General features: G+C 37.2%; 1 protein-coding gene across 2 annotated transcripts in view; it reads right to left on the bottom strand.

Moving 5' to 3' along the window:
- Window positions 1-26128, bottom strand: part of CPI1 (cyclopropyl isomerase) — a 126536-nt gene that overhangs the window by 29041 nt on the left and 71367 nt on the right. For both annotated transcript variants that reach the window (XM_089823432.1, XM_089823435.1), the window contains one exon: window positions 20353-20450. In XM_089823432.1, coding sequence (XP_089679558.1) covers window positions 20353-20450 — 98 coding nt within the window. The remainder of the gene's footprint in view (window positions 1-20352; window positions 20451-26128) is intronic.

The raw sequence follows: 26128 nt of genomic DNA, 5'->3' as shown, positions 1-26128 counted from the left end.
AGCTGAAGAGCACAAACTGAAAATGACATTTGTGGTAGAAGGCGAGGTATACACATACAATCGAATACCATTCGACCTGTGCAATGCGTCGGCTACGTTCCAAAGAATCATACTGCACATATTCGACAAAATGTTTGCCGGAAATTTCAAAGCATTCATGGATGACTGGTTTGTATTCAGCACCGAAGACAAACATTTGGCAGTGTTGCGCAAATGAACGGAAAGATGTCGAAGGGCACGCCTCGCTTTAAATCCAAAAAAATGCAAATTTATGGTTCCACAGGAAAAATTACTGGGACATATAGTCTGTAAGAAGGGATTGAAAACAAATCCAGACACAGTCAGCGTGATAATGGAAATGCAGCCATTTACAAATGTAACGGAGGTAAAATCATTCCTAGGACACATAGGATATTATAGAAGATTCATCAAGAATTCTGTCAAATGTTTATTGTATGGGGTAAATAGATTAATGCATATAGACAATAAACAAGAACAGGTAACAGCAGTACTCCTTTTATTATTCGCATATATGCCAAAGGGATTACATAATACTTCCAATGATGATTACAATGATGATTGAAGTCCATTTCGGACGGTATACATATACCTCTCTGAAGGGCTCGTTAGCTACATGTCGGCTACATAATATTTACTGACAACATCAATCTATCGGCTACACAATATTTACCGACAACATCAACCCGTCGGCTACACAATATTTACCGACGACATCAACATTCAATGCAACTATTTCCACAAGTTTGGTCACATGAAGGCTGAATGTCAAAAAAGCTTAGTTGCCCAATCTACACAATTAGGTTCGTAGCCCAAATTGAACAATGCAAAGCACATTGGGCAGATGGAATTTTTCCTTTATGCATTCATGGCTAAAAGACCTGCAGATCATGTGAAGTCGTCTACCTGGTACATTGATTCAAGTGCCACTTGTCATTTCACCCACAGCAGAGACTAGTTCATTGACTACCAGCCTTATTCAGATTCTATAATTTTTGGTAGTGGAGAAGAGTACACCATTGTTGGTAAAGGCAACATTCAAATTCAATCTGCTGGGAGGAATCTCATTTTCCTCGATGTGTACTACGTTCGATGGGAGTTAGCTCCAGTTATACTAGTGATCCCTCTACAGACACCTCCAGCTTCTACTGTAGCATCACCGAGATTTGTGGATGCTTAACCTGAGTTTGATCCCGATTCTTCAAATGAGGAACCTGATCATAGAGCATCTCCTGATACCAATATTGATCATTCTCCTCTCCGGCCTAAGTGGTGGGCAAAGACACTTGTTGATCTTTATGATGATGAGCTCATTAATGGGAGAACTACTTGGAAAAAGAAAAAACCTATAGAGTTCGTTTACTTATCTCTCATGGCCAACATTCACAGTGTAGTTGGACCTCAAACATATTCTAACCCTAAAGGAATTCCAGAGTGGGAACAGGCCATGACATTTGAACACCAAAGCTTGCTGAAGAATAACCCGTGGTCCTTTTTGATCTTCCACTCAAAAAGAAACCCATTGGCTACAAATGGGTTTACAACATCAAATACAAATTTGATGGTACTTTGGATAAGTACAACACTCGTTTAGTTGCAAAGGGCTTTTCTCAGCGTCAAGGCATTGCTTATGAGACCTTTGCCCCTACTGCAAAGATGAGCACAATTAGATTAGTCCTAGTCGTGGAAACACAGTTTGGCAGGAAGATCCATCAGATGGACGTCAAGGCAGCTTTCCTGAATGGTGATCTCCACAAGGAGGTCTACACGATGCAACCCACTGGTTTCGACATTGTTGGTAAAGAATATCAAGTTCTCATATTAGTGAAAGCTCTCTATGGCTTGAAGCAGGCCCCTCAAGCATCGTACATGAAATTGATAAGTACCTCAGTCATCAAGGCTTCTAGAGGAGTTCTTCAGACACAAATTTGTACATCAAGACTACTCACAGTGACATCATCCTTCTAGTTATTTGTATAAATGATCTGATCATAACTACTAGTTCGACATCTTTGATTCAAGGAATCAAACAGAATTTGTGCCACTATTGCCTAGGTGTTGAGGTTTTGTAACAATCTTCTGGTATATTCATCTCTTAGTCCAAATATGTCAGGGCTCTGTTAGACAAATTTTGTATGCAAGATTGCAAGCTTGCATCTACACCCATGGAGAAAGGTCTCGAGTTATCCACCAAGCCTGATTCTCCTCTCGTTTATGATACTACATACACGTAACTAGTAGCCAGCCTCATCTACCTCTCTGCTACTAGGGTTGATATCAACTTCGCAGTCAGCTACATCTCAAGTTTTATGACAACTCCTAAGGCTGATCATTGGATGGCAGCAAAGTGTGTGCTTTGTTATGTGAAGGGCACTATAGATTCTGGACTTCTTTACTCTCAAATTTCTAATCCTAGACTCAGTGGGTTCACAGATTTAGATTGGGCAGGCTCTGTTAGTGATAAAAAAGTCAACTTATGGATATGTGTTCAGTTTTGGATTCGGTGTCATCACATGGACTAGTAAGAAGCAACAAGTAGTTTCTCTCTCGTCTACAAAGGCCGAATACAGAGGGATAGTCAAGGCATGTTGCGAAGTTCTTTGGCTTTGTCAAATGCTTGGGGGTATGCAAATGTCACCAGCAGGACCGAACACTTTGTTTGTTGATAACGAAGGCGTTATTAAATTAGCACGGAATCTAGTCTTACATGAATGAACCAAGAATGTGGATGTTCATTGTCACTACGTACGACAGCTGGTTGAAGACGAGTAAACAGACTAGCAGTATGTTCCTACCACGGATCAGATTATTGGTGTTCTCACCAAGCCTCTTGGTCCTGATAAGTTTATTAAATTTAGAGGACAGCTTGGTGTTGTGGATAGATTAACCATTAAGGAAGGGTATTACGATAATAGATAAACTTCTATTATTAGTTAATGGTTATCTATTTGTAATCTATTGTAAATATTAGAATGTTTCTAATATTAGTTAGTGTGTAGTTATTTTTTTATTTTCTTTTAGCTAGAATTGAATGTTTCTATTCTTTACGATTGTTTCCTAACGAAACATCTTTTTATTCTTTTGTATATATTGACCTCTTGGTCTCTGTTAATATCAAGCAAATGTTTACCAATTACTTCGTAAAAGTTTCTTAATGATGTTGTGGATAGATTAACCATTAAGGAAGGGTATTACGATAATAGATAAGCTTCTATTATTAGTTAATGGTTATCTATTTGCAATCTATTGTAAATATTAGAATGTTTCTAATATTAGTTAGTCTGTAGTTATTTTTTTGTTTTCTTTTAGCTAGAATTGAATGTTTCTATTCTTTATGATCATTTCCTAACGAAACATCTTTTTATTCTTCTGTATATATTGACCTCTCGGTCTCTGTTAATATCAAGCAAATGTTTACCAACTACTTCGTAAAAGTTTCTTAATAGGTGTTGAAGCATTAATCCCAGAAGGACACGACAATCATTTTGGAGTGCCATGGAGAAATTATCAAGTTGTTGATAATTGCTTTATGACAAATTATCATATTTTTGCGCATATCTTGGGATGGTCACACTTCATAACCGCATCGCTTCTTATCAAGGTTCATGGATAGGCTCATTGAGTGCTTTGATAGGAAGGATCCTGAAGCATACTTAAGGGATTCAGCTCACCTCAAACAGATTAGGAACTTGAAGAATTTTTTTGGTAATATTCAAAAATTATCAAACATGGTTCCCAACATATCAAAGAGGCGATTCGTGATGTTGTTCATTGACGACCTAACAAAAGCTTTAAAAGGTTGGTTAAAAGCTTTTGATCCCCCAACAACATAGGAAGCCATGAAAAAGGCTAGAAGTATGGAACTTCTGATCACAGAACAAGTTTTCAATAAAGGGATCACCTTGCTACAAGCACAATAAAATACTTCCCAGGAAAGAGGACAATGTAGACCCAATCGAAAAATCAACATTCCCACCAAATCAAGAGAAACTTAATGATTTGAGGAAGAAGAAATTATGCTTCTACTACAAAGGGTCATATGATGCCAATCATGATTGTCCATTGAGGCCTAAGGGGAAGGCAAACCAAGTTATGTGCCCTTTTATGAGGACTGGGAATCTGAGCAACATACAAACAATGAGGAATCTGAATGAGAGAGCATGAGAGAAAAGTGGAAATAGAAGTCAAACATAAGGAATCACATCTCACAAGCATATAAAGCGAGGGCTCTTTCAGGATACGTGGAGTCCTTGTTGGACAAAGGGCCATTACCTTGCTGCTGCCACACATAATTTCATTAATGCTAGGTTGGTCGAGACATGGTCTACGCATTGAGGACTTCAAAGGAATCAGAGTGAAGGTTGTAGATGGTTACACTCTCAACCGCAACAAGATAATCTCAAATCTCCCATTGCACTTGAACAGCTTTGAGTTCAAGGCAGATCTCTATGTGGTGAACATGGAAGACACAAATATGATTTTGCGAATGACGTCGCTTCATGACATTGGCAAATTCACCTCAATCTTCGAGTTACAGAGATGCAATTTCAGATGGATGGGAAAACACGTGTTGAAAGCCCTCTGAGATACTAGTTGTAGGGCTATATCTTTTAAGAGGATGGAGCAGCTTATTCACCCTAACATTGTTGAGTGGGTAGCTAAATGTCTGTTGACTACAATACAAGAACAACAGAAACCAGCTTACCATCCAAATATACAGGAGTTGCGGATTAAGCACACCAAGGCGTTCAATGATATAACACCAAGTAGTCCTACAAAAAGAGGGATTGAACATATTATTGAATTGAAGGAGGAAGCCAAGCCTGTGATAGTCACTCCCTATAGGCATCCCAAGCAGCTCAAGGATGAGATAGAAAAAATCATCAAGGAGTTGCTTTCTATGGGACACATCAAACCCCAAGTAAGTCTCCTTTGCTTCAATTGTTGTCTTCGTCAAGAAGAAGGATGGTACATGGCAAATGTGCATTGACTACAAGTTGTTGAACAAGCGAACTATCAAAAATATGTATCCTATCACTAGGATTGATGAGCGAATAGATGAATTATATGGTGCCCATTTTTTCTCCGACATTGATTTCAAGTCAAGGTATCATCAAATTCATGTTAGGAAGTAGGATATTGACAAAACAGCGATCCGATGTCATTGTGGGCACTTGAGTTTTTGGTAATGCCATTTGGGCCAACCAATGCATCTGCGACTTTCGTATCTATGATGAATAGGGTATTCCATTCACAATACTTTGTGTTGGTCTTCTTTGATGACATAATGGTGTACAACAAACCATGGGAGGAGAATATTGCACATCTTGATACAGTTTTGGGTATTCTTAGCAAGGAGTCTTTGTATGCCAATATGACTTGGGCTTAGGCCACATCACAACATCGAGGGAGTGTGTACGATCTTGGTAAGGTTAGGGAAATCATTGAGTAGGCTAAAAATGAGTCTTATAGAACTTAGAGGGTTTTTGGGACATTAGGGCAGATTTGTTAATGGATATTCATAGCATGCAACTCAACTCACAAATTTGACTTATGACTACTTGCCCAATACTTGCATTCTCATTGTAATGTGATGCTTCGGAAGAGCAGAATTGAGCAATCATTAAGCATCCTATTGCATCTAAGAGTTGGGAGCTTAGAGGACTAGAGAGGACCTATAGCATTTATGATACGGAAATGTTGGTCATTATGCAGACATTGGCCAACTTTAGGCAATATTTAGCAGGTAGCAAGTTCGTTGTTAAAATAGAACATAACAACTTGATATATTTCCTAGGGCGGCGAAATCTTAATGATCATCAGCAGAAATGGATAAGCAACTTGCAATCCTATGACTTTGACATTTGTTTTGTCAAAGGAACATAAAATGTTGTTGTTGATGTTTTATCTTCAGATGGTTGGATGCATTTGATTATGGCAAAATATGCCAAGGACTCTTGGGCTTCAGGAATTATCATTTACAATTGAAGAATCTTTTTAACCCTAGGATCAAAGGTGAAGAATATGGTGTTGAGGTCTCTTAATGATTCACCTAAGGAAGGTTATAGGCAGTTTCGAGAGAGGTTTACCTGGAGGGAGCTGAAATCATATGTTCAACAATATGTCAAGGAGTGTTTTGTTTGCTAGCAGAATAAACAGGATCACACATATCCTACAAGCTGGCTTCAACTATTTCTGATTTCTAATAGAAAGTGGGAATGCATATATGGACTTCACAACGGGCTTGTCGAATGTGCAGGGTAGAGATTGCATTTATGTGGTGATGGATTGTTTCACTAAGTAATGTCATCTCTTTCCAATCACCACTATATATTCAACTACACAAGTCACATAATTGGTTTTCCGTGAGATATTTCAATTGCATGGATTGTGTTGGAGCGTTGTTAATAACAAAGAAAGTCCATTCATGAGCCATTTTTGGTAGGAGCTCTTCAGAATATGTAGAACCAAGCTCACTCAAAGTACTAGTTATTACCCACAAACAGGTGTTTAGACAGAAATAGTTAACAAATGGATGGAAGGATATCTCAGGAACTACATTGCAGGATAGCAAAACGGTTGGGTAGAGTGACTATAGCTTTGTGAGCATTGCTACATTACCACTCCCATCTTTCTATTTAAATGACAGCATTTATGGCCTTGTAAGGTTATGAGGTGCCTAGCTTTCTTGACTTGTTGATGAGTGAAAATAAAGTGCCTAGTACTGGAGATTTATTTTAGGAAAGTGATGATATCATGAGGACTCTTCGAGAGAACTTTCCAAAGCATGGAATCAGCAGAAGCAATATGCAAATCAAAAGAGAGTTGAGTGCTCTTTTGAGGTTGGGAATATGGTGTATTTCATGTTGCATCCTTACATATAGTCTACTCTCCTGATCAGAGGAGCCTAAAAGCTCAAGCCATGATATTATGGGCCTTTTAGGGTAATTAGGCGTGTGGGTGAGGTGGCTTATGAGCTAGAGTTGTTAGCAGATAGTAGAGCACAAAATGTTTTCCATGTCTCAAGCTTCAAGAAGGTTTTAGGACATAACCTGATCACGTCCTCTATTCCACCACCCTTGGATGATGAGGGTAAGTTGACACTAGTGCCTAAGGCTATTTTAGATGTTAAAGAGAAACAACTAAGGAGAAAATTTATCACGGAACATTTAATCAAATGGAGAGACTTTCCAATCGAGTATGTTACTTGGGAGAGTGAGGAGATTTTGCAACATCCAGAGTTGAGATTGCTCGGGGACAAACAATTTCAAGGAAGGCGGACTGCAATGTCCCCTTTGTCCTAGTACTCAAATTTGACAAAGTTAGCCTCTCATTGAACCCTCATAGGCCAAGGTGTTGACGAGAAGGTCATTTCTGCAATATATTTGGCTTCTCACTTGGTTCTACATGGTTCGGATGTGAAATGTTTTAATAATATAATGTTTATTTACACTTTATATTACAATGATATTTTAATACTATTAAAGTGCAAATATAAAAATATTATTATATTGGAAACAGGAGTCTTTTAGAAAGTGCAATTAAATAATAGATTAATTCTTCTAGAAGGGTGGAAGAAACAAATAAATAGAGGTGAGAGCCTCATTGTTGGGTGTTGAAATGATAGTTTTAGTCAGATAACTATGTGATGATAAAGAATGTAAATAACTATATACATGTATAAATATATATATCAATACACATTGTGTATATTGATATATATATACATATATATTAAATGTTTAACGTTATATAATTATATTGATCATATTCATAAAACTAATTATCATCCATAATGATCTGATTATCATTTATATTATTCCAAGTATAATCTAAATTTTTCAATCTGCATTTTGATCGAAACTGATTACGCATTGTCATTGATATTTATAAGTACCGTAACATAATCGATAAAGAGAGAATTTGCAGTGATTATGAATCACATTTGAATCTGATTAAGACTTGTTATTCTGCTGATAACTATCAGTCATGAAAGAATATATTATTTGTTTGAATAAGTGCATATACTAATCACCAATAATGAGGGATATAATTATTGGTGGAGAGCCATGTCTATCCACCAATATGTCTTGCCAAACATATAAATATTCCAATCATGAAATTTATAGAAAAATATAAGTACAAGTCATTTGAAGTTCAATCTGCTGCATGTAATTGAAGACGCAATACAATTAAAAGATGTCTATATTCTAATCTACAATAAATCTGATCTACATTAACATGGTACTAGAGCCTTGATAAGGAAGATCCAATTAGATTTGATGTAATAACTCAGTCTAGTCTCCAACTGTAATGTTGATGGGCTTCAAATAACTGTTTTTGCAATTTTTATGTTTTTCCCTTTTTTCTGTTTTTATGATCATATATATGACTCTGAGAATTTGAACACAAATAATATGCAACAGCGGAAATAAATAGAACATAGACTGAAAGCAGCTTCAGATGGAGTAGGTCCAATTATTTAAATATCTATTTGAGAAAGTACAATAATAACATTCAAATCTTAAGTATAAATCTGAACCTGTATGCAGGAGCAGATTTATTAACCCCAATGGCCACATCACAGCCAATAGTGTGAACAGCTATGCTCAAGCCTGTACAATGTTATATATTTGCAGCTATGCAAAAAACGTGGCCCTAGAACTGGTCTGCAATCCTTAACTTTTCAACCGTGGGTCCAAATGAATGCCTGGCAGCCCAACAGCCTTAACTGTACGGAGAGAATTTATTAGTAGGCCGAGCCCGTGGGCCCCGGGGGACCTTTAATCGAGTGACCCTTCACCCTATCTGTCGATGCATGCAGAGGGTAGAGTAGGCCCTAGGCCTGGGGGGCCTGCCCATAGAATTCTAGGCAAGTCAGTAGGGTCCCCATAGAATTCTAGGCAAATCAGTAGGTCTCTAGGTAGCCTAGCCTGGATGGAAGCTAGATAGCCGGCACCCTCATCTGTACTGTATAGAGGGGTGGACTGAAGAGGAACTATATAGCCAACCGCCCCAGATAGATATATAGGCTAGGCCGCCCCTACCCTATATATCTTAACCCAACAATGACAATCCAAAATCATCCAACATGGATCACTGATCCAACCCCAAGAACAAAAACGCAGCCTCTTGGATAAATCACAGGTTAGAGAAAATGCATGTGTTGCTTCAGATTTCGCAAGTGGTGCTTGGAGATGACCTCTACAATGCTTAAAAATACCAAACGCTACAATAGGAAGAAATAGCTACCTTTGAATAGCTCACATAGATCTTATGTGTAAACCACAGATCTTAAAGAATCTCCCAAAGCCTTCAAAAATTCAGTCAATGGAGATTTCTCCCTAGCCACAACAAGAAAGCAATTGTATACCTTAAGACAATTGCAAATGCAATCCTCTAAATGAAAACTCTAGATTGGATCTACAATACTTCAGCTGTAGATCCCAAACCCTTATACTTCAACAAGGATGCAAAATTTCATAAGTATCACATAGACAACGAGAAAAAAAAAATTCAATCAGATGCTTTAGTCATCAAATGGGCCCGTATTTATAATCTCCAAATGGAACAAGTTTCCAAACGACCTCCACTTAACAAACTTCATCCACACAACATTAAACTATAATAAAGTCTCATTTTAATATAATTTATTAATAGCTTTTGGTTCCCAAAAATGACCTTTTCCACCATAACATAATATTCAAACACATAGGTCATTGTTCCTTGTGGCCACAATTTAAAACTTTTCAACCTGGTTTCAACAAGCTGTCACACTGAGGTGACCAACATACAATCACAAAAAAAATAGCAACCTCAGCACATTTAGATGAATAATAATAATTCACCCGTCTTGCAAAAACAAATGAAGGAGCATCAAAATTGAAATATGACAACTCCAGAGTAATCCTGATGATGAGAGTTGATGAATGAGCTTTACGAGGTGACTTACTATAAATAGATGCTCGCTCCAAGATTCTCATAACCCAAACCAGAAGTTCAAAATAAAAACTAAGAGCATCATTCAACTCCTCTAACTCAACTTAGCTCATCAGAACCAACATTTTGACTTACTATATATAGTAAGTCCCTCAAATGGAGCCAAAACACACCATAGGCTGTTGGAAATCCTATAACCCCACAACTAAGGCCCTCAAATCCCACCATCAGCTCACAAGGGCCGTGGTGGTGAACTGACCAAGCCAACATCAAGAACCTGCTAAAAAATGGGGACATTACAATCCTTCCTCCCTAAGATTGCTTATCCCCAAGAAATCGCAAAGAAAAATGATCACAATCCACTTGGATACCTAGGGTAGAACTGCATACTATCCCTGTTGTGTACAAGCAAAACCTGTAGCACCAGCACCCAAATGACTGATAACAATGACAGTCTGGAAGCTAACTATAGGCGTTCTTGGCGGTAAAAACTCATCAGAAGTCAATCCAACTGAAATACCAACTCTGTCAACATCTGAGTCCCTATCAAACTGACACACCCAAGTGCATCATGGAGAGATAATGACCATACATACCTGAATCACCAACTCCAACCTCTGATAAAATGGCCTTGGCGTGTAGATACTACAAGTGGTCTAACTGGCAACTATCGATCCCATCAGCAAAAGATAGTGCTAACCTATCCCATAATCGATGGTATGAAACTGGAGCCAACCCACATGGCCATGAAACAAAATCATCTACCTGTGGATCAAAAGAGAAGTGATGAGCACTACCCATAGTGTAATGTCGATAAAAACTCACAATCTTTGTCAAGGGCTCATTAACATCAAACAGGAAATCAGGAGACGGCTCCAATCTTTGACTCTGAACTAGTAACTGGGCAAGAATCTGGGCATTGTAGCCAATGTCTCTACCAGCTTCCCCACCAATCGTTGTATAGCACAAGATCCCCGAATGAGTGTACCCTCAGATGCTCTATATGAATCCTCCCACAAATCTGAACTCTCAAGTAAATACTCCATGAACAACTCAATACAATAGAAATTACATGTGGAAGCATCAACCTACTCCCCTGTGACCCAGAGCTAATCCCTCTAAAAACGTGGCACTGTCAACTGTCCAATGCTATCAATCGTATGAAATGAAGAAATATACTCGCTTCCAACAGAAGGAAGCAAATGATCATGTTATCATGACCCTCATCCACAACCGTGCAAGCAAACTCACCACAAACCACCACAATATGCAACCAAATTGGATGTGTAGCTGGAGTGGACCAAACATGCTCCAACTCCATGATCACCTTATCCAAACGTGGTTGTGACTCCTAGAAAGCCAACTGAGTACATTGGAGAGAGTCTACAATCACCTCAAGCTCCTAGGTGAGCTCAACCACCTCCTCTTTCCCTAACAATGTCTTAGAACAGGTACTACCCCACTCCAGAAGGTAATCCCTGTCAGCAACTAATTGAAAATAATTATGCTTCAAACTCTGATAGCCTCTCGAAGCACATGAACCTCTGCTAGGGAAAGACTACTATCACCGTGCTCATCTGACAATGGAGCACCCCAACTAGAAGCAACTAGCATCTGACGGATAGTATCATAATGCTCCAAAGCTGAAGTAATGTCACTATCACTCACCTTCAGCTGACTAGTCACATGATGCCCCTGTAACCCCTAACTCCTCTACAAGTACAATACCTCACTATCTCTACTGTAATAGGAAACTAAATCAGTACTTCTCACCATGTGGGTTATCGTCCTTGCATATTTCTACAACCGAGATACAACTACTCGATATCTCAACCAACACTTCCTCTGGAGAAGTGGAAGCCCTAACTGTATCGAACTCCTCTAATGACTCTGCTTCCCTCTCAACAAAAGTTCATGTAAATCCTAATCCTAGAACCCATCTAACACCTCCTCAGAGTCATCACTTAATATCAGGCAAGGGATATCATATCCAGTCCATCTCATCACATCATCCAACAAATTATCAGAGGTACCCATACTATCTGTATTTACATTTCCTAGTAGATGTTCCGCTACTATCACCTAACTCTGCACACATGACTACATGAGGCAATGAATCAATAATGCTAGAGCATGATCCAACACCCACTGACTCCACTCTAATACCTAGATCACCAACATCACAGTTGGGTGAAACATGCACCAGTCCTACCTGAGGAAGCAATGGCCTTCTGCACTGGAGCAACACTATGACAACTGACATGTAAATCTCCAATAGCAATCCCCTCCTCAAGAGATTGTAATAACCCCAACAGGTTATAACTCCTTCAAACACCAAAATTCTTTATACTTTAGTTGTTTGACATTTCGTCAAACACTTTGTAGGCAAGCTCTGATACCACTGTAATAACCCTCCTCTAATCTGCCCTCAAAAAAATGTTGATGAAAGCTCAAGGAATTTCATCAAACAATTCACATGCAAGGGACGTATGACTGATATAGTATTTCAGCTAGCTTCAAATGACTTTTTCTTCAATTTGCATCAATGAAAATCTTGTGCTAGAAGACTACAATGGACTACACAATGACCTAACATGAGTGTGCTACTAATTTTGACAATATTCAGTGCATAAATATGATCAAAGCATAAGAAATGAACACCTACAGCCAACTGGCATTTTTGCAAACAGTTGGTATGCAAACTAACTAGCTCATAAATAATGATATTAAATTGCTTAAATGGCACCAGCAACTATTATCTTCTTAATTGCAATGAAAATTACAATGCTCATGAAATATGGCCAAGACTTTGGCATTTACATGGATTACAAAATGATAATGCTGGTATAATGCACACTTACAACTGAAACTTATAACACCCTTAAAAAAACAATACTAATTAAAAACCTGGTTGTAGATGGCTGTAATAATTTCCTTCAATGCTGCCCCTTCTGCTTTGCTTTTTTCGAACTGCTTTTTTGGCCTACTTTTTTTCGGTTCTGCTTTTTCGGACTGCTTTTTTGTACCCACTTTTTCAGCCTGCTTTTTCGGTTCCGCTTTTTTCGGCCAGCTTTTTCGTACCCGCTTTTTCAGCCTACTTTTTCGGTTCCGCTTTTTTCGGACAGCTTTTTCGTACCCGTTTTTTTAGCCTGCTTTTTGGTTCCGCTTTTTCGGACTGCTACTATGTTGAATCTCAAGACCATATCTTTCAATGGCGTCAAAATTTCCAGCTTGAAGGGATTTCGTCCTCCAAACTATTGAGACATAATCTCCAAAAAATTTCTCAATTTCTTTGATATTTCCAAGCATACTTAAAAGAAGCTCTTCTCTTTCTTTTATAGTGTTCTCACAAGAGCTCAATCTTTCGTTTTCTCAATGTGGGATAAAACATCACTCCTTTTATGTAACTTATGTCTTCAATGTTATAAAATAAAGGGGACTCTTTTAATTTAAATATTTCCCACAAACTATAGTCTATGCATTAATAAAGTTAAATATTTAAATTTAACTTTATAAAATAGCTTTATCAATGCAAAACAAATCTTATCAATGATAAACAAGTCTTCTTGCCGATTTTAAACAATTACCATCGACATACCGCTGCCACTGGATGTCCGCCCATGCCCAAGATGACTTACTATAAATAGTAAGTATGCCCAAAGTTGTCTCAAAACCCCTCAGAAAGACCTGCAACTGAAACTATCTAAGCCAAATGGCCTCTAAGTCCCTTTAATGTCCTGGTTAGCCTACGGGACCATGGGGAAATAGGCTAACGACAACATCATGCTATGAATGCTAAAAAAGGGGACATTACAGAGATTCTGAACAATTAGCAAGCAACTACTGCCCCAATAGCACCTGCACTATCCATGGCAACAACTCTGGAATCCTCAACCTGTTGACGCGCAATACTACTGTCCACCAATGGCACTGACACGTCCACATGTCTCTGAGTGGAAAGTCCATCATTAGAACTAAAACTAGGACTACTGGGTGCCATACTCAACACAGGTACATCTACTTCTTGAATGCCAACAAGAGAAAACTGAAGCCTTCTTCCCTGCATCCTCAGTGCTAGTATCCTTAAAGCGGAAACCATATACCTTGCTACCCTATCAACATTGCCAACTCTGATAGCCTCTCCGCGAACCTCTACTGATGAAGCTTAAGTTTCTCCATACTCTCTCTCAAGGCATTTATTTTCTTGCTATCTTCCTCACTACTCTGCCAACTCCAAAAACTACTAGGCCTGGTATAATTCACCTTTCTTGAGAAAACAACTAAAGAAGCATCATAATTCAAATCTGACAACACCAGAGTAATCCTAATGACAAAAGATGATAAATAAGCCTGACGGGGTGACTTACTATAAATAGATGCTTGCTCCAAGATTCTTGGAGCCCAAACCAGAAGCCCAAAATAAAAACTAAGAGCATCATTCAACTCTTCTAGTTCAATTGAGCTCATTGGAACCAACATTTTGACTTACTATTCATAGTAAGTCCCTCAAACGGAGCCAAAACACACCATAGGCTGTTGGAAACCCTATAACCCAACAACTGAGACCCTTCAATCCCACTGTCAACTCACAAGGATCGTGATGGTGAACTGACCAAGCCAACTATAGAAGCCTGCTAAAAAATGGGGACATTGCATTTGAGATTCCAAATTATCTAGAATATAAATCTGCTCTTAAAGTGAAATCACATTCTATTCTTGCATGAGATCAAGGCAAGAGTAAAGATTCTTGAATATTGCGTGGATCCTAGGAAATCCACATTGGGAGATTTTCCTTATTGAAACATGACATAAAATATCAAAAAGAACCAAAGATTCTTAGCATAATTTTTTCTCTTGCAGCCTAAATTTTCTTATTTTGGGAACTCATTTGGTCTGAGAGATCCTCAATCAGTATGGATGACCATGAATTGAAAATTTATGCCCAATGAATTGTATGAGGGGGAGGATTGGAGTAAGAATTTTTCTTTCTCGGTTTGCAGGCTCAAGGATAATCGAAGAGCAACAATGCCAGATTGGACTACTTCCTTCATAGGATTGTGCACAGCCTCCATTAGAAAGTGATTACTGTAAATTTTGGCGCTAATGATATTTTGCAATTGACTTGGGACCCGAAGTTTATTTGGTAAACATTTTGGCCTTTAAATTATTGTGAGTCTAAGATCGTAGGATGTTAAAATATCAACCAATATATTTCTGTGGAGCTATATATTTGGGCCAAAGGATTTTACTGGTTAATGTTTTACATGTGAAGCGTAACCAATAAAATTTTATTAACAAGATGTTTGGTAAAGCATATGCTCATATGGAGGCTCTATAATGTTGGGCTTTAGCGATTGGGCATCTACCATATGCATTACAATCAATCAGAAACATACAGAACCGTTAACCATGCTATGGTATTTTCATCATTCGTCATGGACCAAACATGAAATACACCTTGGCTATCGATCTCTATGGCATCCTTAGTGAAGCAGCACTTTGCTTCATAAGTTTTTGGAGAGGTCCGAGTGATCTCAGATGGGTAGATAAATGAAATATGAATGGATGCCCAAGCCTTTAAAGATCATGACCCAGAATCATAGATACAGCTTGGAGCAACTTCAGGAATTGAAGTTTGCACTCTACAACATCTCATTTTATATTGGCCAAGTCATAAAAAGTAATAACACAATGCTGCTAACAAATATTGTGAGAAATAATATTATTCCCTGAGGCATCTACTTCAGCTACTCCCACCACTGGACAACTCAGCAGTCTGATACATATAAGTGTTTGTATTAGCAACTCATTATCCAAGTATTGTGCATATTTACTCATGTCGGCATTTGGCCTTCTACCCATCAATCTAGACACTACAAATGTGAAGTAAATGGATGATCACAAAGTGCTCAGTGGTCTTGATGATTTTTCGCTAAATTACAGAATTATAACAGTAATTCTACATTGAGAAATGGTGTAGAAATTGCTAGGCAAAAAAGCCAGAAATGAGTTTGCAAAATGTTGATGGAAATTTTGCGACAGCACAATCATAAATCAAACACAGATTTGAACTTTCAATTAAGAATAGAAGTAAGGGATTGTGTATTTGGAACATGATTGGAGGTGACTCAAACAGAACCTCTGAGAAATAATGCTAATCGTTGCAGTACTTTCAGCTAAAGATGTTAATATATTAATGCTAGTGAATTGGTATTCTTGAAGGTTGCCACTCAATAATTACTACTACCAAAAGTGGTAATGACATACAAGTCAAAGTTGATGAAATTTCATACTAAGTACCCATGGATTGTAAGCACAAGATGAAGTTGTCCAAGGTGGAAATAATGAATCAGCTAGAAGAGAGCTGACTAGAACAAACTATATTTCATCTCTTAGCAAAGGTGAGGCCTTGGCTGTTATAGCTCCGATGGCTGCCACATTGCTTGATGAATCCCACCACTTGATTGAAGGTTCAGGCTGACCTGCGAAATCTATTGAAAGATGAGGCTGCATTGACAAAGGCTATAAAGAAAAATAAAAGGGGATTGACAAATTCCAGCCTTGAGGTGGTTGCGATATTGGTTGTCGCAGCATGTGAGGTCGACATTGTTAGCCTGCTTGTATTACACTTCAGGTTGTAACTGTGTTGTCATCGGTACCTGACCTTGCTGTCCCACTTGCATCTGTCACTAATGACATGGTTGTGGCTGAAAGATTTGTTTGTTCCTGCTGCATGGGTGAATGAGTCCCTGTTGATCAGTCTGTATTTGTAGTCTAAAGGTCGATATCAGAGGGAATCTGATAACAAACCTTCAAAGGCAACCTTGGACAGGAAGGTCGGAAGGTTGATAAAAGCTGAGAGAGGGTTCGTCTTAACACCAATAATATCTACAGATATACAATAATGCATTCTTGTCATTAACCCTTGTAGCATTTTTCTCTGAGATGGAGAAATTTGTAATATTAGCCCTTGTAAACTGAGAAGGGTATGCTTCCGTGAAAGAGGCGGCAACTAGAGGATATGACTTCTAAAGATATTGATTCAGATGGAGTAGACTATGACAAGATGTTTTCTCTAGTATTCAGTTGAGGTACATAATCACTGAAGAACGGACGACCAATATTCTCATAAAGCCTCTTCCTAGAGAGAATGTTGTGTATTTCTGAGATAAGCTTAATACATTGGAGAATGACACCTTAGCTGAAAAGGAATTTCAGCATCAGTGATCTATTATTTGCATCATTAAATATTCTTCCCTTTGAGAGAGAAGTTTGAAGTGAAAGTCATTATTTTCACCCTCTGGATTGAGCCATGGTGGATCCACCCTCTGATATGTTTCATGGTGGATGTCATGAGTATGACTAAAAGGCTTCATTGGTTCAATAATTAATGGACCCTTATATATATCATTAAGAGTTGACAATCTTTCAATGTGTTTTTGGGATAAGTTTGATACGTTGGAGAATGAAGCCTTAGCTGAAATAGAGTTTCAGCATCAGTTATCTATTATTTGTATCCTTGCATATTTTTCCCTTTGCGAGAGAAGTTTGAGGTGAAAGTCATTGTTTTAACCCTCTAGATTGAGCCATGGTGGATACACCCTCTAATATGTTTAATGGTAGATGTCACGAGTATGACTCCATGACTTCATTGGTTCAATGATTAATGGGCCCCTATATCATTAAGAGGTGACGATCTTTCAATGATCTATACTTGTTATTATGGTTACTATTGTAAGGTAACGACTTAACGATAGTTTAACCTGACTATCATTGATGGATATCATGTGACTTGATATCCGTGGACATGTCACGATAGTTCATCTTTTAAGTAATATTAACTGAGTAGTGAGCAACCATGATGAATTATATTACTAAGATATTTCATGGTGGATATTATGCAACGTAATATCCGTGGATATACCATGAGCAGATATTCTTTTGGTAGGCATCATGTCATTTGATGCTAAACTAAAATACCAAAAAGGATATTGTGAGTATGGTGAATATCATGTGACTTAATATTCGTGGACATGCCATTACTCCTAATGTCATCATGAGGTAACATCATTCATGATGGATATCATGTGACTTGATTTCCATGCACATGTCATGATAATTATCTCATTATGGTAGATATCATGAGACTTCATATCATTTGATAGGTTGTAATGATCTTTAAGAGATAATCATGGTGGATATTGTATTCATGGATATACCATGATTTATCATCCAGTTGGTAGACATCATGAGACTTGATGTCAGTGCACATAACATAATATGGATTTTCGAGTTCAAAAGGAATGTCATGTGACACATATCATAATATGGATTTTCGAGTTCAAAAGGAATGTCATGTGACTTGATATTCTTAAGTATCACAAGTAAGGTGATCTCTCTTCTCACAATAAATGGATTTATTGTGACATATACTTAAATAGACTTTTATCTTCCCTAGCTAACGGGAGTGTTGAAATGATAGCTTCGGTCAGATAACTATGAATGATAATCATCAATAGAATGATATATAATTATATGCTAGTATATATATCAATATACATTGTGTATATTAATATATATACATATATATTAAATTTTTACCCTTATATCATTACAGTGATCATATTTGTAAAACTAATTATCATGCATAATGATCTGATTATTATTAATATTATTCCAAGTATAATCTTAATTTCTTAATCTGCATTTTGATCAATATTGATTAAGCATTGTCATTGCTATTTATAAGTACCGATACATAATTGATAAAGAGAAAAATTGCATTGATTATAAATCAGATTCAAATCCAATTAAGACTTGTTATACTGCCGATAACTATCCAGCATGAAAGAATATATTGTTTGTTTCAATCGGTGCATATAGTAATCACCAATAATGAAGGGATATAATTATTGGTTCAGAGACATGTCTCTCCACATGGAGAGACATGTCTATCCACCAATATGTCTTGCCAAACATATAAATATCCCAATACATATCGATCATGAAATATACAGAAATTCATAAGTGCAAGCCATTTTAAGTTCGATCTGCTCCCTGTAATTGAAGAAGCGATAAAATTAAAACATGTCTATATTCTTATCTGCATTAACACTGGGGACTCAGTTTTGACAATTTCTTACAATGTTCTTTGGTGAAGCCAAAACTTTCTGCAGTTTTTATTCAGCCTTTGGGAACGGAAATTCTCATAGGTTAAGCTATTCTGAGGCTGTGAAACTATCAGCTGAGATTATTGTAGCGATTGGAGGAGATACTTCAGTTTCTTGATTGTGCCAATTTAGTGGCCAAAGGCCAGATCTGTTGAAGCTTTCATGGAGATCATCTATATTCAGATTTTTGCCGTGGCTTCAATTTGATATTGTTTCTTTGCCAGTGTCGGAGTATTAATCCCGGAAGAACATTATCATTTTAGAGTGTCTTGGAGGAATTATCAGGTTGCTGATAATTGTTTCATGAGGTCTGTTATATAACTGCTAGGGCATCATTGGCGTCATATTTTTACTCATATCTTCAGTTTCAAGCATCAATTTGTTTTGGGCATTTGTGTGTACGACTTCTATCAATGATCCAATCATTTCAAGGGTGGATTGGATGAGTTTAGTGGCTGCACTTATTTTATTTTCATCTGCAAGTCAAGGGCAAGGAAGCAAACATATGCTAGGGTCGTTTTTGCACTTGGAGGGCCCAAAAAGATCAGGAAAAATTCATGTGAAGTCATGATTACATCTGCAATTCATTCCAGCTTCTTATACCAGGTTTTGAGCATTAATTGTCATTGAAGAAATTATTTGCTGAGGTACCTGTGTTGAGAAATTAGGGGCAGTCACTAGAGTACTTTCATATGTCACTTGTATTGAATTAATAAATGTTGTGTTGCACCTCACAAGTCTGAAATTGAAATCAGAATTTTATGACAGCAACATTGAATTTGCAGACTTCGTTCTGAAGCATGTAAGGCAAGTGTTTCATGAAATGTATACTACAAAATTAGAGTATATTTTTCTGAATTTGTTCATGTTTAGTTGTCATGTGTGTCCTTACATCAAATGCAATCAGATTGTAATAGAAACTAGCATGCAAAGAAAGTGTTTTGACAATATTCCTTGAGTGCAAATTCTTCATCTCCTACCATATATGAGCAAGGGATATTACATCATGTTCCACAAAGGAATGCTTTGGCTTATGAAACTTCACTACTTACCTGCAAAAGGATAACACAAGGTGTAAATTAATTTGAAAGACAGTTGGGTAATTCTCATTAAAAAGGGAGAAAATGTAAAAACAGTTATCTTGGCCTGAAAAATAGCTCACTAGATGTGAAAAAGAAATCAAGACTAGAACATACTAGTAGAAACCTTTTGTGAAGAAACCCACCTTATAAACATGGGAAAGGTGACAAAGAAGTAGATTGCATAAAAGAGTGACCCCACTTTGTACATTGATGCACGGTCAACAAAGTCATAATAAGGAAACTGCACAAGTGAGATGAAACACCAATTAGAACAGAATAAAAATTAACAAAAATTATAATTTGTTACTTTCTGTCTAACAAAAACTTCTGATTATATATATATATAAAGAGTGAGGAAAAGAGGTGTAGACGAGTGCAAGAAATACTGACATACACAAGCAGAAAATATAGATTGATGGGGATAATAATACACAAGAAGCCATCACAGCAGGCATGTAAGAAAAAAGCCTCTTAAAATTAAGTGAAATGTCACCATCAAAGCTCAAACAGGTACAAAAGGAAACCCCCAAAAAAAAAAAAAGAATGCATATGGTACAATAAGAGAACCCTTAATTTATTACGTATAGCCTAGTTACCCTCGGTTTCCGGAATGGAGGGACAAGGAAACTGTGAGCATCAGCTAGATGCAATGAATGTTAAGTGTTCCATTCATCCTAATGAGAGATGGGTTCTTATGAACCACTACTTATGAAATATCGGTCAACGAGTTTGACTCAAAAAAGATACATAGTTGAATCCTAATAGCAATATCACAATGTGCATAATTGATCTATATAAAGTGATTAGAATTTGATATTGATGTAGTAATCATTATGGAGGACGATAATGAAGGGACATAAGTCACATCCCTTATAATAAGACTCTTCATTCAAGAATAGTGATATAAGAAGACTTTCGAATTGTCCATTCAAGGCATCTTCGAATATTACCTCTTTTTCTTATTCCAATATTGGATCTGCTCTACTTGAGCGAACTGTCACTTCGCATAATAAGTGGCATATAGTCTACATATTGTAATTAGACAGAGGCCGAGCATTGCCTATTTATAACTTCAGATCAGATGCGCCAATATCATAACTATAAGCAATAATTGGAGACATTGCAAGCATATAAGGTGTAAATCAGAAATAGCATCTATCATTGAAGTTGCAATCTTACAATTATAAATCAGATAGAACAACATATTGCTAGTAGGCAATATCTGCTCATTGCGTAATCAGATAGATATATCACACTCTTAGGCTGGGGTCCCATGGGAGGGGGCTTTCTTAAAAATAGAGCTATAGCTGCTTGAGGATTTTAGCAATATTTTAAAGCTGTCAGTTTCATGATATTTATAGTCAATTCTGCTTATAAGTTTAGCTCAAAAATTTAAGGAGGCTGGTGGTCTCCATCTCATGAATGCGTATTTTATTATTTTGTCTTCTTAAATTTGTGCTGTTATAAAAGATTATGTTAAAATAATACTTCCCTCCAAACTTTATTTTTTGATAAAAGTCTAAACTTTAATTTCGACAGGCAGCAGATAAAATTCCTACGCTGATGGCACATATTCTATTCCCGCCCCATTTTCACCTACTCAAATATGTAAACATAAAAGTAGGAGTTTCTATTTTCTTGGAAATTATCCTAAGTAATCCTATAGCATTTTTTTCCCTTTGCTGAGACCTCTTCCTAAAATGTAGAGCTTAAGGTCCCACGATCGAACCCCTGCCTTACACTATTTTATTATTCATAAACACGTAATTACAAATAGAGACGTAGTCTCCTTATATAGAGAATAACTGAGAAAGAAATAGAAAATTTCTAGAAACGTAACAGGAAAGTTTCTATGTCATCTAAAAACTAAATACTCACAACCTCTTAATGGGCTTCCAAGGGCTAATCCTTTGCCTTCAAATCAAATATCCAAGGAGCAGGAGTTGAGGATGGAGAAAGGGCAATATAGAGTACATTTTGATGGGGCATCAAAAGGCAATCCGAGATGTGCTATCTTAGATGAAGCCAATAATGTTCTAGTATTACGAGCAAAGGCATTAATGGAGGGGACGAATAATGTGGCTAAATGCTAGGCAGCAATTTTCACTCTCAAAGTTGCCATAAAATATGCGGGTAAGAAGATTCATCTCTATGGAGATTCACAGAATATCATCGATGGAATTATAAAAGGTAAGATGGACGCTTGGTTCCCAGATAAGTATATTAGAAGGATACGAAGGCTACTTGATGGATTTGATAGCTTTCAAGTATCCCACACTAGAAGGGAAAGGAATGAGTTGGTTGACAAAATGGCAAATGTAGGTGTTAAGATAGACGAGCACCAAGAGAAGATTGAGAACATTAGACACATTTCTTTATTAGAAAATTAAATCACCTTCCACTTTAGTTGAACAATTGAATGAAAGGACACCAGCAATGATCGAGAGGTGGGAAGGCTAGTTGGCGCTAGTGAGAAGTACATAGGCACGTGTTGAGGCTACCGGTAGAAGTATGCAAAGGCCACAATGAGTAGGCATCATTCTCTGTGGCGTAGGTGACTGGTGAACTATCTAGAAAAACGTAAAACTTAAAGAGTGCTAGAGTCCAAATGTCAGTCTTTTCACAGTGAGAAGTGGGCAAAGTAAAAGGGCGAAATGAAGGCAAAAAAAATTCTGATGACACCAAAGAAATAGCAAACATCTAGATTTCGCAGTGAGATCTCGCCTTGCCATCTTGGAAAGGTTTTGTATCAATCAAGATGAACTCAACATAATCAATGGTCGACTATTTGGTAATGAGTTCATGGAAAAAGACTTCCGTCCACAGACTAATTTCGACATTTCTTCACTATTCTAAGTTTGGGATTATCTTTTAGCCTAGAACAAGGAGGCTAACAGAATTATCAACTTGTGTTTGGAACCCGATTGACATTTGGGGTATCTGAGGTGGCTTGACATGGCAGAAGAGGGAATTGGATTCTGCACTGTTGAGGGCGTTTGAAGACATGTCGAAGGACCGAAGGACAACGTGCAACCATTCATCATTTTCAGTGCTTTGAAACCAATTTATCAGAGGATGGGAGCAGCTCATTTAGCTATGGATGGAATTGCTTCACTTCATCATCAAATGAGAGGAGGATCAGAGGCATATGGCAAAGGAAAAGAGGATGAAAAGGAAGCACACTCCAAGCAAAGACAAGGAACGAGATAATGGAAAAATTGCAAGGGAGGTGCTACCATCTGTGTTGGGTAGGAAGAAGTCAAAAATTGACACAGTTGGCGAAGTGATGCTCAACGAGACAAGGGAGGAAATGATGGCATGTTAGGGGTTCGGTGGGTGAGCTTTTGTTTGTCTCATTTGGCAGCCCATTTTTTGTATTAGGACCTATCTTGTTCTTGTTTGAATTGTGTTTGCATCCTTTGCAAGGTCTAAGTTAGTACTTGGTTGTCTTTACTGCTGTCGAACAGTTTATAGGGTTTTCAAGCCTATGTTTCAAGGGGTCTATGGTTATTTTAGCTGTATTCTAATGGGGGGATTTGATAATCTTGTCTATACAGCCTATTTTTGGCTACAATGTAATGAGGGATCTCTGAAAATCAAGGCTTAAAGGCATGCTCTATCTTAAAGTAAAACTTTTTTAAAACTATCAATTAAATATCACTTATCAAAAAGAAAAAGTTTAAATATTAACTACAATGTTCATTAAAAGAAACATAACAATAATATAGTACCCTCCCTTATTGATCATCGCCGAACTACCCTACCACAAATTGTACTTCTTGTGGTCAATCTACAAAACTTCTAATCAGAAATCATCACAACACGTCCAACCTGATGTTAGATAACAAAGTTATCCCTCCCTATAGCCAAAAGACACACCAAGAACAACTGCCACGATTTTGAGGAAAAAATGGCACACTCGCTACACTTTTGTGGATGCGCATAACACCTCAAAACAACTTGCCAAACATTTTTTTGAGGAAAAATCAAAAAGAAAAACATATATTTGGCACAAAATCCAAGACACTGATTAGCATACATTACATAGTTTTTAAGGAAACAATGGTAAAATCGTTCCAAAAAAATAGAGATTTCTTGAACTGTAAAAACCCTAACTAGGGCATATAGGAATAAACCCTTAATTTTTAAGGAAAAAATAATACACCCTCCAAGAATTTAAGGAAAAAATTAAGAGAACCCCAAAATTTTAAAGTATAAAAAATTATTAAAAACCCATAAAACAATTTTTTAGTGGGAAAAAATTATACACCCATGAGAATTTTTTTTTTTTTTTTTCGTTAATGCGTAATAGACCATGAGGCCCAAGATTGTGTAATGAGCATTGCCTGAGGTGACTCAAAAACTCCTCTTTGTTCCCTTGAAATTTTGTCAAACAAATTGAATGCAACTACCCAACTTGCTGGTCTGAGTTATCAGTCTGGTATAAATACTTGAAGATGATATCAAAGTACTCTAAACGATTAAAATTCAATATTACAAGGCATAAATTCACATCCAAAGGCATGAATGAATTCTCTTAATCATCTACAGTGCATATCAATGACTTCTAAGTAAAAGAACTTGCACCTACAGCCAACTAGTATTTTGTCAAACAGTTGTCATGCATCCTCGTACAAAGATCAAACTAATACAATGATTTAGAACAACTACTTATTCCTTCTTCATTGCAAATGCCCTTCCAATACAATGCTGATATCAAAAGTCAAGACTCTGGCATCATACATATGAATGAATGCTTAAGTCTGATATAGACTGCCACCTACAGCAGTAGCATCTAAATAACATATAATATGCATGAATAATCAAAGTAAACCTGGTTATATTGCAGCCTCCTTAAAATATTTGATTTGTCAAAATGAGGTTGCCAAACAGCTCCAAAATGATGTGCCCCTGGAGAACTGCTCAAGGGAATCTGGATTTTTTCCTGCAGCAAGTTCCTGTAGCAGCAAGAACACTGTAGCGAATTACTGTAGCAAAGTTCCTATAGCAGCCGTACTATAGCAGCCGTACTATAGCAATGTTCCTGTAGCAATTTACTGTAGATATGTCACTGTAGCAGCGTTCCTGTAGCAATTCACTGTAGCCGCGTCATTGTAGCAGCGTTCCTGTAGCAACACCCAACTTATTCTTTCTCCACAAATCTGGCCCTAGCCACAAAGTCGGCACAATGAAGTGACTGAAATATCACCTCCAATATGCAATAATTCAGGTGATATTTCACACCCTCAAAATTGCTATCATTGGGAGTTTTCGTTCCCAAAGACAAATTGATTATCTACAAATCACTTGGCTCCACAAATACTCAAGAAGAAATCATCAATCATCAATATCAAATCTGCCTACTTCAATAGTGAGACCTCAAGGTCTATTTAAGCTTTTTTCCTCTAGAGGTCGGCCTCAATTTAAAAACAAAAAAAAAAAAAATTTTGACTCCTAGAAGATTCCAGTATTTTCTAATTGTTGCACTTTATAAAATATTAAAATATTATGTTATTAATAAAGTGCATCTCAACATCAAATTATAAAATAAGGTTTCCATAAATAGAAACAATAATGATATATGATGGAAAACCTTACTCCAACCAAAAACTGAGCCAAGAAATCATCGAATGACTGCCAGACGAATCTCTCACCATGCCTCATTAGCCTACGAGAATCGTTAATAGGCTAATCCTGCTGATATGTCATTATCAACTAGAAGGGGACATTACAGATTGTGTCTACATTAAAAAACAATCTCAATTGAGCACGAAAGATCATAGATGGATAGGTATCCTTCGTGTAGCCCTTACCTAAATATCTCAAAGTAATTTGACCAATTTTAGCACTTGCTTTTTATATCTGAATTTATAACTTTGGTCTTGAAAATTCCTTGAGAATATAACTTGAAAACTGAAC

Source organism: Cupressus sempervirens, chromosome 1 (genome assembly GCF_028749045.1).
Source record: "Cupressus sempervirens isolate cs-2001-9-10 chromosome 1, ASM2874904v1, whole genome shotgun sequence".
NCBI classification, from domain to species: Eukaryota; Viridiplantae; Streptophyta; class Pinopsida; order Cupressales; family Cupressaceae; genus Cupressus; species Cupressus sempervirens.
This window is presented reverse-complemented; position numbering and strand designations above follow the sequence as displayed.